At 48.6% G+C, this 19,809-nt stretch overlaps 1 protein-coding gene across 1 annotated transcript; it reads right to left on the minus strand.

Moving 5' to 3' along the window:
- Positions 1-8,924: 8,924 nt before the first annotated feature.
- On the minus strand, positions 8,925-10,172 carry ACTL9 (actin like 9). Its single transcript, XM_028093124.2, has one exon. The coding sequence runs from the start codon at positions 10,170-10,172 to the stop codon at positions 8,925-8,927; it is 1,248 nt and encodes a 415-aa protein (XP_027948925.1).
- Positions 10,173-19,809: the final 9,637 nt, after the last annotated feature.

The raw sequence follows: 19,809 nt of genomic DNA on the forward strand, positions 1-19,809 counted from the left end.
ACGGTCATTGTTTTGTTCTATTCAGACCCTCAACTGATTGGATGAGGCCCACCCACATTCGGGAGGGCAGTCTGCTTTACTCAGTCTACTGATTTAAATGTTGATCTCATCCCAAAACACCTTCACCCTCACAGACACACCCGGAATAATGTTTGGCCGTATCTGGGCACCCTGGGGCCCGGCCAAATTGACACATAAAACTAACCATCACAGGGAGCATCTGGGAGTCTAATCTAAGTCATATGGGAGGGTGTTCCTTGCAGTAAGCAGTTTCCCAGAACACAAAGGTTGGGGGGATTCCCTAACCTTCTCTGTTTTCTAAGATCACAAAGCTTGGGTAAAGTTCAATATTGTCACAGCCTATAAGGCCCTCATCATACGCCCCAGCCCCTCCCTGCTCTCACCTCCCCCTCTCTCCCCCTCAGTCGCTCTACTGGGTTCCTCAAACACACCAAGCTGGTCCTGCCTCCAGGCCTTTAACTTTGTGGTTCCCTCAGCCTGGAATGCTCTTCTCTCATCTTCTCATATCCTCTGTGATCACCAGTCACATCGCTCTGTTGCATTTTCTTCACGGCATTTTTCACGATCTGAAATTCTTCTTTCTGTTTGCACTTACTGTCTTTTTCTTCTTTCTTCTTTCTGCTGGGCAGAAAGTTCTGAAATCACCCGCAGGTAAGTGTTGGTTGAGAACCTACTGCACGCCGGTTCTAGTTACTTCCTGAAAGTCATAGTCTGCTGGGAGAGGCCAACACAGGTTGGGTCACACATGCAGATAGAATGTATAGGCCTAATAAATGTTAGGGCGGACTGAAGCCTGATGCTGGTGGGCCTGACTCACCTGGGTGGTCGCACAGTGTTTCCCAGAGGTGAGATCTGAAACAGGGATAGGCATCAACTAAAGAAAGAAGAGGAAAGACAGTGTTCTGGGTGGAGGGGACAGCTCGTGTGCGAAGGACTTGAGGTGGGTGGGAAAGTGCTGAGGCATGCAGGAATAGCATGCACGGGGGAATGCAGTGAGGAGCCCTGAGGGGTTAGCAGGGCTTTGGTCCAACTGTCAGTGGGGTTCCGGGAAAATCTTTTAGCTCTAGGGCTATGGGGGACTAGCAAAGAATATTGAGCAGGAGAGGGGCATGGTTAGATTTGCTTCTGGCAGAAGAGATTCCTGAGGTTCGAGGTAGGGCGGCAGACTGGAAGGGGAAGGTGGGAATGCCAGGTGCCCATGGAGAGGAGGGGGTAACAACCTGGCCTATGTGGGAGGCATGGGGCTGGGGAGAAGGGGGTGGAGAGCAAGGCCCAGGATGTAAGATGAGCCCCCTTTGGGGTAACTGCCAACCAGCTGGGCCAGCTGCACCTTTTCCACTCACTGCCCAGTGGCTTGGTTAGCAAGGCATCAGTTGGGTTTTGGGGAAATCAATTAGCAACTTGTCTTGAACCCTGTCGCCCAGCCCAGCCCTCCTTCCCTTTTCTTCCCCACATCTGGTAGCCCCATCTGTCCGTGCAAAGTTTCAGGACAGCCCAGGTGACAGCTGAGGGTGAGGGGGTAGGTGTGAGTGTGTACGAAAGGTTCTGCTCAAGCCCAGAAATCCCTGTCTGTCAGGAATTATACTTTTCCTCCCCCAGGGCTGGATTTAATTCTGTGCCAGGGTGAGGGTGGGCCCAGCAGCTGCAGGTGCCCCACTGTGGGTGAGGGCAGTGGTGTGGGTGATTTCCTGGTTTCCGTGGGAAGCAGGCTCTGTGGCCATGGTCTTGAGGAGCCTAATTTTCCGGTCTCTCCTTCCTGGGCTAGTCTCATGCAAGCAAACAATCTCAGCCCCTTACCATCTCCCCAGTGTCTCTGTCCATAAAGCTGGGATTAGGGCATGGTAAGGGAGGCATTCCTCTGAGCAAAATTTAAGGGGGCACCCGATATCTCAGGGATCAAAGTACACAATGTTTCTTATTTTAATTGACACATGTTTGACGTATAACATTGTGTAAATTTAAGGCATACCACATTTAATACATTTATATATTGCAATATGATTGTGGTTGTAGCCCTAATTAGCACCTCCCTTTGGTTCCATAATTATCATATCTTCTCGGTGGTTTTCTAGTCTCTCAGCATGTGTGATGATTATGACACAATGTTGCTGTCTGTATTCACGGCTCTGCCTGTGCTAAATCCCTAGGGCTTATAAGATAAATCATTCCTTCAAAGCAGTGTTTTACATTGAGAGAATCTCCCGTACCCTAAGGTTCACCTTTTGAAAATGTACAGTTCAGTGGCAGTTAATACATTCCCAGGGCTGTGCAACCATCACCACTATCTAGTTCCAGAACATTCCATCACCCCAAAATGAACCGTACTCCTTAAGTCACTCCCCATTCCTCCCTCCTCCAGGCCCTGGCATCAATGCAGTTTTTTAAAAAGATTTTATTTATTTATTTTATTTGAGAGAGAGAATGAGAGAGAGAGAGAGAGAGAGAGAGAGAACACAAGCTGGGGGAGGGGCAGAGGGAGAAGGGGGAGAATCTCAAGCCAACTCGTGCTGCGTGTGGAGCCTGCTGCGAGGCTCAGTCCCATGACCCTGAGATCATGACCTGAGTTGAAACCAAGAGTCGGATGTTTAACCGACTGAGCCACTCAGGTGCCCCTCAGTGCAATATTTAAAAAAAAATCAAAATTCATGCAAAATAAGTCCTCTGATGAACAAAACTGTCACATTTTAAAACACAGACAAGCATTGATGGTGCCCTTTGGCTCTGTGTCTCTCTCCTGCCTCACCCTAATCCCACCCTGTCTGTGCTTTGCCTGGTGGGCTGACCCCACCTCCTCCAAATACGTCCTCCTCTGGGTCCCTCAAAGAACAGAACACCCCTCTGGACCTGGGGTGAAGCCCTGGCAGTGACTGGGTGGATCCTTTTTTTTTTTTTTTTTAAAGATTTTACTTATTTATTTGACAGAGAGAGAGATAGTGAGAGCAGGAACACAAACAGGAGGAGTGGGAGAGGGAGAAGCAGGCCTCCCGCCGAGCAGGGAGCCTGATGCCCGCTTGATGTGGGGCTCGATCCCAGGACCCTGGGATCACGACCTGAGTAGAAGGCAGACACCTAACGACATTTTGCTCAAACCCATGGAGGAGGGTCTCTAGGTCCTCGGTGGTCCGCTGGCTGGCTGGCTGGAGGACTTGTGGTTTATCTTTGGCACACTCTAGTTGAAACAGCAGCCATCTATTTGGCCCCTACTGTGTACTGAGCATGTTAAGTTCATTTTATGCACTACTCGAAATGGTTTTAAGAAATTATTTTTATGGAGGCGCCTGGGTGGCTCAGTTGGTTAAGCGACTGCCTTCGGCTCAGGTCATGATCCTGGAGTCCCGGGATCGAGTCCCGCATCGGGCTCCCTGCTCAGCAGGGAGTCTGCTTCTCCCTCTGACCCTCTTCCCTCTCGTGCTCTCTATCTCTCATTCTCTCTCTCTCAAATAAATAAAAAAATCTTTAAAAAAAAAAGAAATTATTTTTATGGAGGCATTTGCACTGTAGAACATTCTAATGATACATTAATACCTAGAGTAAATGCGAAACACTCCCACCCCCTGCAGCCCCAAAGAAAACGGCAATTTCAGAGGTGTCCTTCTACACTTCCTAGAGCACCTGTGTCATGCTTAATCCTTACAAAGCTCCCTCCTGAAGTGAGCACTGATATCACCCTCATTTTACAGGTGTGTTGAGTGAGGCTCAGAAACGTCAGGTCACTTGTCCATGGTCATTTAGCAGGTGAGGAGGCATGACTGGAATTCACGTCTGTCTGACTCCAATGCCAGAGAATGAGAGGGAGGGGCCCCTACGTAGGATTCCTATAAGCTCATCTGAAACCCTGGCTCAATCATTCAGTCATTCAACAGACATTTCCTGGACTCTATTGAAAGCTGGGAGCATGACACACGCGGGGCCTGGAACTCATGGCCCCAGGGAGTGACGCCATCTATCAACAAGGATCAAACAAATCAGATGATCACTGCTGGCGCTGCCTGGGTGGATACCAGAGGAACTTAAAGGAAACATTCATATTTAACAAAAAACAGAATCACATGATTGAAAATTCTAATACTTCAAAAGGGTGGGCAGTGGGAAGTCCCCTTCTGGTCTTGATGCCCAGGTTACCCTCTCACAAGCATCAACCCTCAGTGGAGGTGATATTGCCCCCAAGGGGGTAAAAATTAGTTGGGGGTGTGTGTGGGGAAAATGTGTTTTCATGTATAAAGCACAGAAACACATAGAAATACAAAAAGATACACAGTTGATCTGTGCTGTTAAACTTTCATGGGAGACAGGAAAAAATGTCTAAATGTGACTGCCCCTCGGGATGGGACATTGGGAAAGTCTTTTCTAGAAGCAACCACCATTTCCTCGTGAAATCTTCCAGAGATGTTCTGCGTGTTTTCAAACAAATCTCTACATACTCATTTATTCCGTTTTTTTTTTTTTCTTTCCATAAATGGCAGTAACATAGCCTTTTGGGCCTTTTTTTTTTTAACTCAAAATATATGTTGGTAATCACCTCTTATCAATGATCATGGCTTGCTAGGGTTCCTTTTTGAAAGCTGTGCAGTATTCCTCTATGTTTGAGGGTGATTTATTTAACCTGTTCTGGATGGTCACGCAGCATCGGAAACACAGAATGTTGTTTCCCATGTTTTGCCACCATTAAGTGCTGCAGTACACAAGGGATAAGTGCATTTACGTCATTTTGCACATGAGTGATTGTATCTGAAGGAGAAATTCTTGGAAGTGCCATAGTGGGGCCAGAAGGTGTGGGCATTTGTCATTTAAGTATTTGCTGAGACTCATCCTGTATCGGGGTTGTGCCAGCTTCCTTCCTCATCAGCAAAGTAAGAGAATGCCAGTTTCCCCACAACCTCGCCAACATGGGTGTTATCAAGCCTTTTGATCTTTGCCAATCTGATGGGTTAAAAATGGTATCACAGTATAGTTTTCATGTTCATTTCCCTTATGAGACTGTGTATCCTTTCTTGGGTCAAAGAACCATTTGTCTTTCTTTGTGAGCTTAAGGTTCATATCCTTTACTAACTGTTGTAGTGTTTTTCTTATTGATTCTTTCCAAGAGCTCTTTATATATTATGGACATGTTCCCTCTGTGTTATGAGTTGCAGCTTTCTCCATTTGTTATTTGAAAATTATGTATTATTTGTTTTTCTAAAAAATTGTCATTTGTCTTGACTTTGTTCAGGGTGATTTTTACTTTGCAGATTTTTTTTATGTTTATATGAAGTCAACTGCTTTGATCATTCCTTTTATGGCTTCTGGGCTTTGTGTCATACTGAGAAAGGGGCTAGTGAGAAGATGGGAAGTGAGAAGGAGCACTCAGTACAGGGAATAGCAAGTGCAAAAGTCCTGAGGAAGGAAGGGGACTTGGCAGGTATCTTGATGCATATGTAGTGAAAGACTGATTTATTTTAAGGAATTGGCCATGGGATTGTGGAGGTTGACACAAAATCTGTAGAGTAGGCTGGAAGGTTGGAGACCCAGGAAGAGTTGCAATTTTAACCTGAAGGTAGTCTGCTGGCAAAATCCCTTCTTTCTTGGGGGGAGGTTAGTCTTTGTGCTCTTAAGGCCTTGAACTGATTAGATGAGGCCCACCCACGCTATGAGGGGGTAATGTTTTACTCAAAGTCTATTGATTTAAATCTTAATCTCATCTAAAAAATACCTCCACTGGGGCGCCTGGGTGGCTCAGTTGATTAAGCATCTGACTTGATTTTGGCTCAGGTCATGATCTCAGGGCTGGGGAATAGAGCCATGCATCAGGCTCTGCTCTCAGTGTGGCATCTGCTTCAGATTCTCTCTCCCACCCCTCTCTCAAATAAATAAATAAATCTTTAAAAAAATACCTTCACAGCAACATCTAGAATGGTGTTTAATCAAACATCTGGGCACCATTGCCTAGCCAAGTTGACACACAAAATTAACCAACACAAGTCCACCTCGTGTCACCTTGGTACATACGTATCTCCTTAAACCCTACTTTTGTAGTACATGATATGGAGCCCCTTCTCCTTGTATTGCTCTCACGGACCCAGGACAGGAATGCGCAGCCTGTGCCAGGATGGGGTCCCTGATCTACATGGAAGAGCAGACTCCAGGGATGTGCGTGGGCACAGGGAGGGGTCTCTGGTGCTCTCAGTGCTCCGCTGGGAGTGGTGGGGGGGGGGGCAGGCAGAGAGTGCGGAGGTTTACCTACAACTCCAGGGAGGAGGTGAGATTTCTAACAATAGGCTTGAGGTAGTGGGCTTCTTATCCCTGGGAGTGTGCAAAAGGGAGAGGCACATGTCACAAGGGTTGTAGAGAAAATTTCTGCATCAGGGAAGGTTTGGAGTTGGGGGACCTCAGTCTGATCTAAATGAGAGTCCATCCGGCAGCCCAGAAGTGGTGGGGGTTTCTGCATTCTCTTCACTTCCTGTAGCATCACAGACCCAGTTTGTCCCACATCCCTTCTATGAGTGTGCCTGGCAGTGCCTTGACACCACTGTGTTGGGTGGTTCTCACTTGAGGTCTGGGGAGGACTGGTTTGCTACAGTCTGTGATTCTAAATGTGATGCCATTTGCAGTGCCTTGAGCTTGGAGGTGGTGCCCCCTTGTGGGAAGAATGAGAAGTTTCTCCTCACTACCTGTAACCTCCTGGGGGTTCTTGCCTAGGCTACAGATTGAGGCTGCCTGCCTGGTGAGGAGGTGAGGCAAGCGGGTCCAACACCGAATGTTTGTGATCTGGAGATCCTGGCCTGACTAGGGGACCGTCCCCCCAGCTGAGGACCACTCACTCTTCAGGAATGGGACCAGAGCTCCTGCCTAATCCCCAGGACACTGCGGGACAGGGTGGGTGGGGCTAACCAGGGCCCTCTTTCACCCACATTGTCTGATGGGTGGGGGTGGGGGTGGAGAGGGGGTGGTGGTCTCAGTGCTCCATAAATAAATGAATTTCCACTCCTGAAAATGCCCGCACAAGAAGAGTGCTGGCCGGTGATTCAGATGGAAGGAAGGAGGAACAAGGGATGGGGGAGAAAGGGGGGGGGAGAGAGAGAGAGAGAGAGAGAGAGAGAGAATGAGAGAGGGAGAGAATGAATCCAAGTGAGCAAATAAAAACCAAAAATAGAGTCAGGGAGACTCAGGGAGACAGAGACAGAGAAGCTCAGTAAATACTGACTGACTGGATGTATGAATGAATGTTTCCTTGGACTGAGGGAGAGGAGGACGCATTGTGGACATGGATGAGCTCCGGCAGCTTGTGCTTATTTTGTTGACAAGCTGTGAGGACCTGTCCAGGCTGCAAGCTGCGGTTTGGCATTCTTTAGGTTGTGCTGGATGGTGTGAGGCAGAGGATCCTGCCTCCAGCAGGGGCTCAGGGTAGCCAAGACGAGGTTGGAGGAAGGAGAGAGGACCCAGGATGCCTTGTGGGGAGAATGCCCAGCCTCTGTGGGAGGGACAGTTGGTCCCTGGGGACCTGTGTGTGTGGGGGGGGGCAGGAGGGAGCCAGTGTCCAGGTGGAGCCCCCGTCTGTGGTATCTGCCCCGGGGTCATGGTAGGCTGGGCAGCCCTCAGGAATGTTGCTGGCTATTGGTGCCTCAACTAATGGGATGGGGCCCTGGGGGGCTGGTTGTGGGGGTGGGTTTCTGGGGAGTCTGAAAACCCTGGGGTAGAATGTCCTGGGTGTTCATTATGGGGTAACCCTAGGAGAGTGTCTTTGGGAAGGCAGTTGGGGGGGTCAGAACACAGGAGAGGGCCTAGGGCATTAGTGGGGTGATCATGGGATGGTCCTGGGGACTGGAACCTTCCTAGGAGGATTTGAAGGGCTGAGGAAAGGGATAGGAGGTGCACTGTAAGGCAGGCCATGTGGGAGACACAGAGCAAGGAGGTGAGCTGAGAGCAGTGAGGCTGACCTGGGGGTCTGGGAATTCAGAACATACTGTTCTTTGGGGGGTTATGGATGGGGAGGTGGGTGTGGGATAGAAGGAATGAATCTTGGAGAACAAATTATGCAGGGACGGCAGAGTTATGGGGGAGAGTGGAGTTTGGGGAATGGGCTTTGGACACTGGAGGATCCTTTAGTAGGCCATTGTAGGGGAGACGGTTGAGGATCAGAACGTCGGTCTTTGTGGTGGGTATGGAGTTTTGGCCCTTGTGGGGGGATGCTCAGAACATCAGTGTATAGGAGAACTTTGGATAATCAGACGGGGAAACCACTGAGGGGGTGGATTTGGGGTGCTTGAACTCGGGGTGTCTTGGCAAGTGGCTCTTGGGGGTATTTTGGGGGGATTAGAAATGGGGGAAGATTCTGAGGGTGCACTTAGGTTCTCATGGAAAGGTTCTCAGAGTTGGGGGTTGGAGCACCTGATGCAGCTTCCTTGGGGAGGAACAGGTCATGGAGATGGGTCAGGGGTCCTTGAGGGACATAGTGAGCGAGTGAATTGGGGGCTTAGAGCCTAGAGGAAACTTGGGGGAGGTTTATAGCAAAAGCAATAGATCATCGGGGTGAGATTAGGGGATGAGGATCTGGGGGATGTCTTTGGGGTGGCCTTGGCAAGCGGTCCCAGCCTGAGAGTGCTTTTGGGGAGGGATCATGGGAGGTGGATTTCACAGGGTTAGGACAAGGTGGTGTGTTGTGGGTTGATCATGGGGAAGGTGGGTTTCCGGAGTCGGAGCTGGGTGCCTCTGGGGTTGGATCCGTGGGAGGTGAGTTAGGGCAGGGCAGAACCAGGATGTCTGGGAGGTAGATTTGGTGGGGTCAGGACCCAAGGCGAGTCTGGGTGGTGGGTCCAGGAGTGGACTGGGCTGGGCCCTGGGTTAAGGCAGGATAGAGCCGGCAGGGTATCGGAAGCTTTACTGCCTCCCCCCACCCCCACCCCCAGCCCCCACGCCGCCAACCGGAGTCAGTAGCATTTGCGGTACACGATGTGGGGCCCCTGTTCCTCATACTGCTCCCGCAGGACCCAGCAGGACTGGAAGGCGCGCAACGAGGCCAGGATGGAGCCCCCAATCCACACCGAGAATTTTCTGGTGGGCTGCGCCGCCACCACCACGTGGGCCTCGGGGGGCAGACTGTGCAGCAGCTCGGCCCGGAAGCGGCCCTCGAACCCCTGAAAGAGCGAGGAGCCCCCGCAGAGCAGCACGTTCTGGGCCACGTCGGCCCGCACCTCCAGGGGCACCTTGTGAAGGCTCCGCTTGGCCATCTTGGGGACGCCCACGGGCTCCAGCCCCGGCATCTCCGGGGGGGTGAACAGTAGCTCCGGGCACTGGAACAGCTCCTTGCCCAAGGTGACCGTCCGCCCGTCGGGCAGCTCCAGGGTCTGCCGGCATTCCTGCTCCGGCCGGGCCTGCTCCTTGAGGAAGTCAGGGGCCACGTAGCAGTAGTGGTGCTTGATGTTCTCCACGGTGTCCAGGTCCTGCTGGCCCAGCGTCAAGCCCGAGCCCAGCAGCATCTCTGCCAGGAAGGCGGTCAGGTGCGTGCCCGCCAGGTCCAGGCGCTCCGTGGCGTGGGGCAGGTTGTAGCCCTGAAAGACCGGCACCGTGTAGGTGACCCCGTGGCCGGTGTCCACCACCAGCCCGCTGATCCTCCCGTGCGCGTAGACGGACAGCACCGACTGGGAAGCCACGTACATGGCAGGAGAGCACAGCGACTCGAAGGCCACCTCCACCAGCTTCTCGCGGTTGGTGGTGGGGCTGAAGGGCGGGTCGGAGAACAGAAGCGGCTGGTCCCGAGTGGCCACGCGGAGGTCGTGCTCCAGCAGGTGGCGCCAGATGAGCTCGGCCGCGTCCCAGTCCACCACGATGCCGTTGCGCACTGGCTGCACCAGGGTTAGCTCCGGGCGTCTGCGGGCGGCCTCGCCGATGAAAGTCTCCAGCACCGGCTGCCCACTGGTGGCCGGCTTCTTGGGCTGAGAGCCCACGATGGTGGCCACGGTGTAGGTGGGCCGGGCCTGCCCCGCGAAGCCCACCTTACAGGTGCCCGTGCCCATGTCGATGACCACCGCGCCGGTCTTTGGCAACCTGTCACCCACCATACTGGGGGCTTCCTGCTGCAGGGTCTTGTTCACCAGGATTGACTTGGGGTTCACGCCAGTCCTGGAGGCCTTTGGGGAGGGCTGGGGCTTCGTGCAACTGGACGGATTTGCATCCATGGCTGCACGTAGCTGGGTCAGCTGCTTGGCGAGGCTGACCGCTTTCCTCTGGGGGTATGAGGAGAAAAGGCCGAGGCCGACCAGGGGCAGGCAGAGTGAGGGAGAGGGGCCTGGCTGGTGGTCTATGACATCACCCTGCCTGCTGCCCCTTCAGAAGATTTCACAATGCAGGGGAGGGGGTGAGGACGAGCTCCTCCCTGCCCCAGAAAGCTCCCAGAATACTCATCTATTCTGGATTCCCCCAAAGTGGCAAATTTGGAGGAGGAGGCTAGAGGGTGCTGGAGGAGAGACCTCTGATCCAGCTCCCTGACCCAGAGCCCAGTAAGACCTGGAATCCTCTTGGTGCTTCCTTTTGAAGCTCTTTATAGTGTGGTAAGGGAGAGCTAGTCACAGCTCTCCTTAGAATTTAATCTTAAAATTAATTTAAAATATTAACCCTTAGAATATTAATCAGAAGGTGGTCGCCTAGCTGGTGTGGCTTTTCTGGTTTCCTGAAGGAAACAGAAGCCTGCCTAGGGTGGGGGGTGAGGCTAGGAGAGGCACAGACATCCCTCTGCTCTTCTTTGACCCTTCTGCTCTGCCTGATACCTGGAACAGTCTCCCTACCCCATTCCCACAGAGGAGGAATTTGCCTCTTCAAATCTCGGCAGACACCACCTCCTCTTGAAAGCCTTCCCTGATTTCTCTTCCTTCTCTCTACCACATGGTGGTGGTGATGAAGGGGTGTCCACCTTCCCTCTAGGGATTTCTTCGGCTTCCCCTTGGTGGGAGGGGGCCTCTGTGGGATCCAAAAAGGAGCTTTCAGTAAGATAAAAGGGACAGGGCAGAACCAGGGAATTTCCTTCCTTTTTAAGGCTAAATAATATTCCATTGTGTGTCTACACCACATTTTGCCTACCCATTCATCTGTCGAGGGACCCTTGGGTTGCTTCCATGTTTTAGCTATGTGAATAATGCTGCTATGAACCTGGTTGTGCAAATATTTCTTCAAGCCCCTGCTTTCAATTCTCTTGGGTATATACCCAGAATTGGCATTGCCGGATCATATGGTAATTCTATTTTTTTAAATTTATTTATTTGAGAGTGAGAGCATGGACAGGGGGAGGGACAGAGGGAGAAGCAGGCTCCCTGCTGAGCAGGAAGCCCAACTCAGGGCTTGATCCCAGGACCCCGGGATCATGACTCCAGCCAAAGGCAGACGCTTAACCGATTGAGCCACCCAGGTGCCCCTGGTAATTCTATTTTTTAAAAAAGATTTTATTTATTTATTTGACAGAGACACAGCGAGAGAGGGAATACAAGCAGGGGGAGTGGGAGAGGGAGAAGCAGGCTTCCCACCAAGCAGGGAGCCCGATGCGGGGCTCGATCCCAGGACCCTGGGATCCTGACCTGAGCCAAAGGCAGACGCTTAACGACTGAGCCACCCAGGTGCCCCTCCCCTGGTGTTTTTAATGATAATCATTTACAATATACAGGTGTATCAAATCAACACATTGTACACCTTAAACTCACACAATGTTAAATGTCAATTACATCAGTAAAGGTGGGGTGGGGAAGTTCACGGACTCTTGTAAATAGCTGAGTAAATGAATATTTCCAAAAACATGTATGAGATCGCACACAAAATTGGTTAAAAACTCTGGCCAGGATTAAATCTGGACACAACTGGAAAATGAAGCCTTCTTACTTCCATATTCCTGTGACATATTCAGCACAGGTGCTGGCAATTTCTATCACTACACACACACACACACACACACACACACGCACACACACACACACACACTTATTTGTTTTAACCAACAGGCGATAACACCACCAGAAGTGGATTTTGAGGCAACTCTCCCAATCTGTTGTGGAACCTGCTGTCCTTAGTTGAGACAATTCCTTCCTCTCAAATGCACCCCCTTTTGGATGACGTGTGTGCAAGAAATGAATTCTGTCCCCATGAAACACCAACTCCTATCCCCTTCTCCAGACCCAGGCTCCCACCATCTTTCTATCTCTGTGGATGTGACCCTTCTAGGGACCTCCTAGACGTGGAATCCTACCGTATGTGTCCTTATGTGACTGGCTTATTTAAGTGAGCATAATGTCCTCAAAGTTCTTCCATGTTGGAGCAGGTGTCAGAATATTTTGAGGGACCATTATGTTCTTTTCCATAGTGGTTGCACCTTTTCACATTCCCACTAGCAAGGTAGAGCGTTCCAATTCCTCCACATTCTTAACACTTGTTTTTGCCTTTCCCCCTTTTTTATTTTTAATTACAGCTATTGTAATGAGTTGTGATAGAGTTTTAAGCATCTGCATGTTAGAAAGACATGTTTAGTTCAGACAGACTGTTACATAAAGAACTGAATAGGCGGTGTTCAGAGCCCAGCCTTTGGTATTGCTAGTCATGTAGCTGTGTGCAGAAGGGGAGTCACTTTCCATTATTCCCCCTCATTCAACACATCCGCAGAGATGGTCCCTTGACCTCCTGAAAGAGTATTTTGGTGAATTTAGTCTATAACCATTTAAGACAAAAATAATTTTTTTCCCTTTTAAAGAATCATCGTGGCAAGTGAGAGGGATGGTAGTTGATAGTTCGGGATGGGGGTCAGGTAAATTTTCACTGCATCATATGGTACTATGTTCATTTTTTTCTGATGGGGGAAATAAAGGCTCAGAGAGGTGAAGTAATTTGCCCAAAGTCACACAGCTGGGATGGCACAAGAGCAGGAATTGAACCCAGATCTCTGAGATACTGCAGTGGCTGAGTGCAGGTCTGGAAAACTGTGAGGTCTAAGATCCATCCAAAACAGTACAAATGGAGGCTGGGACTCTGTTGACCTCAGGTTCCTCTGTTGTTTCTGGCACATAATACTCCATTCTCGGATACCGCAGCAAACAGGACAGAGATCATCACCGAGTAGAGGCAACAAGGCAATGATGTGGTCAAGACCACAGATCTGGAGCCAGCTGCTGGGGTTAAACCTGGCTCCCCCACTTTAATAGTGAGGCAAACTACTAAATCTCTCTGTACCTCAGCTTCCCCATTAGCTAGTTAGAGGTAATAATAGTACTGACTTCAAAGGGCAGGTATGTGGATGGACGAGTTATCTGTGAAGTGTTTAAGTCAGTGGCTGGTACATCTTGCTTTGTGAAGGTTTACACAAATTGCAGGTATTGTGTGCTTCAGTAGTGTGTATGAGCAACCAGTAAGTGGAAATATCTGAACAACAGCTCTGCAGTGGAATTAGGGATTTAGATGGGCATTTCTCTTGAAAGGGCATTTTTTCCAGACTGCAGATCTTTGCACTGGGCTTATCTGAAATCTGCGTGGGCAGTGCCGCCTTCCACCTGGTCTGTGGTCCCCAGGAGTTGAGTTGTACAGCTTCCTGCCAAGAGAGGCCTTCCAAGACCACCAGCTTCTTTTTCTTTCTGCTAAGTCCTTGGCTCAGTTGCTCAGAGGTTCACATCCTTGGTTGCAGCTTAGGATCACCAGAGGAATTTAAAAAAGAATCCCCATGTTCTGGCTGCACCCCAGACTTGAATCAGAAACTCTGCAGATGGAGACCAAGAAGGAGTGATTGTTTAAAGCTCCCAGGAGACCTTAATGTGAAGCAAGTGGAGGCCCATTGGTCTGGGTCTTTAACATTCTCAAATTCTCCCTTCCTTCCTTCCTTCCTTCCTTCCTTCCTTCCTTCCTCCCTCCCTCCCTCCCTCCCTCCCTCCCTTCCTCCCTCCCTCCCTTCCTTCCTTCCTTCCTTCCCTCCCTCCCTCCCTTCCTTCCTTCCTCCCTCCCTCCTTTCCTCCCTCCCTCCCTCCCTTCCTTCCCTTTCTTTCCTTTCTTTCTCTCATTCTCAATTTCTTAATTCCCCCTGACCATCAGAAATGATGGACTGGGAGTCTGGGGTTGTGACACAGTTCTCTGGGATCAGCAGGTTCTCATGCTTAAATGTGTGTGAGAGTCTCTAGAAGGGCTTGTTAAAACACAGAGTTCTGGTCTTGCCCAGAGATTCTGATTCAGCAGGTCCAGGGCCCTGCAGAGAATCTGCATTCCTAACGAGCTTCCAGGTGATGCTGATGCTCCTGGTTGGCTGACTTCACTTTGAGGAGCATTGTCTGGAGCCTTGTGGACATCTGGGAGATGAAAGGAAAACTTCTCACAATAAAACTTATATATAAATGTTATCCAGCCATGAGGAAGAAGGAACTCCCACCATTTGTGCAACGTAGATGACACTTGAGAGCATTATGCTGAGTAAGTCAGAGAAAGACAAACACTGTGTGATCTTACTTATATGTGGACTCTAGCAAAGCCGAATTCATAGAAACAGAGAGTAGAGTGGTGGTTCCCAGGGGCTGTGGGGTGGGGGAAATGAGATGTTGGTCAAAGGGTACAAACTTCTAGTTATGAATAAGTTCTGAGGATCTCATGTACAGTAGTGACTATAGTTGACAATACTGCATATATACTTGAAAGCTGCTAGGAGACAAGATCTTCAACTTTTTCACCACAAAAATAGTGATTATGAGATGTGAAACATCTGGTGGTAACTATTTTGCAGTATGTAAGTGTATCCATCATTGTAGGCCTTGAACTTATACAATGTTGCATGTCAGTTATATCTCCATAAAGCTGGAAAAAATACAGTATAAAAGACATGACTCATACAGTGCTCCTATTTGTTCTCTTTCATCAACCATTCAAAACATAACCCTGTGTTATGTGTGATTCTGTTTAAAGACACGGTTAATATATATTATTGATCTTACTAACACCGAACTCACAGCCAACATCGTTATACCTCACGCCTGAATGAAGCTTGTCCAGCTCACGCATTTTCTCTGCAAGGCACCCCAAAATCTTCTTGTGCATGAGAACTCTAGGTAGCAGTGTGGCACAATGCTTCTGGCTGATTTAAACAGTGAAACCAGGGGCATACAGGACAAAAATGTGAAACCTGGGGCACTAAACAGACCATGAAAAGGGCACTTGCTTATGGTATGAGAGCACAACAAGAAGGCAGAGCATTGTGGGAACTCAGCTGGGAAGGAGCATGTAGGCAATTTAGATTTTTTTGCTGCTCCGTGCATGTCTGCAAATGACCATGAGAGTCCCAGCAGTATTGAGTTTGTGATTACAAATCAATTTATGTAGGTGAATTCTTAAATATGGACTCTGTGAATAATGGGGATTGGCTGTACATACACACACACAGAATCATATATATATGTGTGTGTATACACACACAGACACACACGCACACACAGAATCTCAAGTGCCTGTATGTATTCACCACACAACATAAGCAACAAAAACACAGCAAACACACTGGAAGCCCTCTGTGGATCTCCCCCCAGAGAGTATCATGTTGCTGAATTGGGGGTGTTTTTCACATGGGGAAATGCCACTTTTGCCGGGACGCGGCACATCTTTCTGGCTGTGTTGACATCAGCAACTCCATTCATTCTTCAGTCAGCAACGCTCACTCACTTGACCTGCAGTGTGACCTGAGCATTGCATTTTAAAAAGCTTGCAGGTGAGTCTGCTGTGTATTCAGTGCTGAGCACCACTGAGTACCTGAGCAGTCTTGCCATGAACCCTGGAGAACAAATAGGAATGCTGTATAGACCATGCCTTTTTATTCTATATTTCTGATGCTTTGACATCTTGAGGGCCCCCCTCCCAGGGCTAGCTGATTCCTAGAGATAGCACACACCTCACCTGCCAGTGCACCTTTCATGGGCAAACCAACGAATTCAGAGCCCACACTCCCTACCCCCTCCTCTGTGGGGATTTCACACTCAGGGCCACTGTTCCCCTCTGCTGATCCCCAGGGCCGGGTTCCAGACAACAAGGGATAGCCCCTGTGTCCCAGAGCCCACTGAAATTATTCAAACTAGCCAGTCCTAAGCCTGTATGCCCTGCATTGTCCACATTTCCCCCTCACTACCTGTGTCTCCTGCCTGACCCTAGTGCCTCTCTGAGGGGCCCCCAATAGCATGCCACAACCCCTCCTCTTGGGAACTGTAACAAGCTAGCTTTTCAATGGTACTGCTCTCCTAACCTGTTGGCCTCACCTGCTCAGATCATAATAAACCTGTATCTTAAAACAGACTCCTTTGCTCATCCTTTTGCTTGGAATGCTCAGTGGCGTTTGGATGGCCCTGCCCAGCACCTCTTGGTTATCCATGTGGTGCTCCCTCCACCATTCCTGTGGTTCATTAAGAGGTGAACATCATTGTTTTCTCATGCTCTCCTGGGACAAATTTGAGAAGCAGGGCACCTGACTCCCCTGCAATTAACTTTCTCTGCAGTAGAAAGGAGAAGCTGGAAGAGGCTTTTGATGTAATACCTTCCCCTGGAACCGCCATCCCTTGACAGTTGGTTCATCACTGCTCAGATGAAGAAGGAGCTGGTGGACTAAGTGGGGAGTGACACATTCCAGGGAGGTTTATCAGGAGTCACTGTGAGATGGGGAGAGCTATGCGTCTGTCTCTCTGGGTCTGCTCATAGCCCTAGCTCAGTGGGCTTCAGAGCAAGGTAGGGAAGGAACCAGCACGAGATGTGTTTTTTTACCTTTGTCTCGTGCAAACTGGATGCATAGCACTATGAAGGGCCAGGGCCCATTTTCCCAGCCTGCGGACCAAATATCTGGATACTTGACACCATTTTTGTGGGTTAAGTCCTTGACAGTGTGTGGTTTTTGGTGAGGTAGGCTCTCCAGGTATGATGGAACCAGTTCCACTGTCTGTGTGGGACACACAGACCTTTATGCAGGTGTTGCTGTATCAGCAGGTGAGTTTTGGCCAGGTATGTTGGTAAGAAACAATCTTTTTCTGTTTTGAGGTTCTTTTTGAATCCTAAACCTTCACATTTATGTAAATATCCTCTCAAAACTTTCAAACATATAAAATTTTCTATCAGTTTAATCTTGAAGAAACCTCTTTTGGAGGTTGACCTGCTTCTGGCTGAGGTGGCTGAGAGCTGTCATCCTAGGATCCCCCTTCATCATCATTCTAGGGATACTCTTTCAGGTTGAATCCTCTGTTTCTTCTCTTTAGGTTGATGGCTCATTTAGGTGGGACACATGCTCCCTGAGTGAGTGCAGTGGAGACAGATTGGAAGAAAAACCTATCAGGTCTAAAAAAAATGTTATTTAATCTTATACTTACATGGTTATTTGACTAGCTATAGAATTCTAGGTCCCAACTAATTTTCTCAGAGCATTTTAAAACATCGCTCCATTGCATTCTAACATTTGGTGTTCCTGTTGAAGAGTTCAAGGCCACCCTAGAGGGGCACCTTGGTGGCTCAGTTGGTTAAGCATCTGTCTTCGGCTCAGGTTATGATCCTGGAGTCCTGGGATTGAGCCCCGCATTGGGCTCTCTGCTCAGCGGGGAGTCTGCTTCTCCCTCTACCACTCCCCCTGCTTGTGCTTGCTCTCTCTCTCTCAAATAAGTAAACTGGGTGTTATATGAAAACAATGAATTGTGGATCACTACATCAAAAACTAATGATGTATGGTGACTAACATAACATAATAAAATAAAATAAAAAAACTAAAAAAATGAGAGATGTTCAAGGCCATTCTCATTCTTGACTTTTCCAGGAAAACTGTTTTCTCTCTCTGAGAATTGATAGGGTACATTCTCTTGTTTATTCTGATGAGCAATTTTCAATCTTGAAATTCACAACTTTCATTCAGGGAAATTTTCTTGCCCCATATTTCCATACTTATGAGATGTCTATTTTTTAAAAAGGATTTTATTTATTTATTTGTCAGAGAGAGAGAGCATGCACAAGCAGGGGGAGCGGCAGGCAGAGGGAGAAGCAGGCTCCCCGCTGAGCAAGGAGCCCAATGTGGGACTCAATCCCAGGATCCTGGGATCATGACCTGAGCCAAAGGCAGACACTTAACCGACGGAGCCACCCAGGTATCCCTGAAATGCCTATTGTTTTGAGGTTGGGCCATCTGTTTTGATTCTCTGATTTATTTACCACTTCTCTATTGTTTTTCTCTGTGCCTTTTTGTTGTTTTGTGATATTTTCCTACATTTTATATTTTAATCCTCTTGTTTTTCATTTCTCCTAACATTAAAAAATTCTAACATCTTTTTGTTCTTTTTTTTTAAGATTATTTATTTATTTATTTGACAGGGAGAGAGAGACAGCGAGAGCAGAAACACAAAGCCGGGGGCGTGGGAGAGGGAGAAGCAGGCCTCCCGCCGAGCAGGGAGCCCGATGCGGGGCTCGATCCCAGGACGCTGGGATCATGACCCGAGCTGAAGGCAGACGCTTAACGACTGAGCCACCCAGGTGCCCCTAACATCTTTTTGTTCTTTAAAGAAAAAAATCTTTTTCTTGCTTCACAGATACTGTCTTTTTAGTTATACCTCTGAGTTCTAGTCAGTTATAGCTCTAAAGTTACTAAGAGTTTCTTTTTTCGTTTCTTCTTCCCTCAGTCTGTTTTCTCCCAAGTGCTTTCATTTTCAGTGCGACTGTTGTGGTCTCTGTCTCTTGTGTGAGATACTGTTTGGTTAATTGGGTAAAAAGGTGATTGGAAGCTCTGTGGACATGAGTTAGTTTTGTTTATACTTTGGTTTTCTATTTAGGGTAATCTGGTTGGGCTGTTTCCTTGGGATTTTCTTAGTGGTAGTTTTTGTTTTGTTTTATTTTGTTGTTGTTTGTGCTTATCTTTTGTTTTGTTTTCTTTTTTTGGACTGGTTGATTCCCAAAAAAAGCTCTCTTACAGAAGCCAGTCCTTTGGATAGCTACCCCAAATGTTGGATGAATGCTCTAATTCTTTCCCTCCAGAGGAAACCAGGATTTGGGTTTTGTGCCCCACTTGCTCTGTGCTGAGGTGGGTAAAGGTCTGTGGCCAGTGAGAGCATGCTTTCCAAATCATCACCTTTGTTTTCAGTGGCTCCCAATCTGGAGCACCTTCCCATCAGTGCTCAGACTCAGGCAAGACAGAAACCAGTCCCTCAGGCAGCCCCTCAAGACATTAGAACTTTGGATTACAGTCCAGTCCAGTCCTTTCCTTCCCTTCTCAGGGACAAGCCAGGAGCTGGGGGCTTCCTCCTGTTGTGTGGTGCTGTCATGGGGGAGATATTATGGGGAGAAGGTGCCATGTACTTTCCTATTGGCTTTGATGCAGCTGGCCTCATGCTCAATTAGGGTGCAGTAGCCCCTCAACTAGTCTCTGGATTTTTCACAAAGGGAATCGATCCCTGTGCTGTTGAACCAGTGTGTCCATGTGGGAAAGAAAGTCTGGGGCTTCCTATTCCACCATTTTGTTGATGTTGCAGCTAATCTTCTCTGAGTATAAGGACCCCAGTCATATTGGATTAGAGCCCACCCCAATGACCTCATTTCAACTTAATTACTCCTTTAAAGACCCTATCTGTAATGACAATCATGTTCTGAGGTCCTGGGGCATTAGAATTTCAACATGAATTTTAAGGAGATATGATTCAGCCTATAACCATGCTACAACATGGATGGACCTCTAAAACGTTATGCTAAGTAAAAGAATTCAGACACAAAATGTCACATATTATATGATTCTACTGATATGAAATAGGTAAAATTTGTGGGTACAGATAGCAGATTGGTGGTTGCCAGAGTCTGGGGTAATGGGAGTGA

The sequence above is a fragment of the Eumetopias jubatus genome, unplaced genomic scaffold (genome assembly GCF_037043125.1).
Source record: "Eumetopias jubatus isolate StellerSeaLion01/CBP00866 unplaced genomic scaffold, mEumJub1_p1.0 scaffold_1, whole genome shotgun sequence".
NCBI lineage: Eukaryota > Metazoa > Chordata > Mammalia > Carnivora > Otariidae > Eumetopias > Eumetopias jubatus.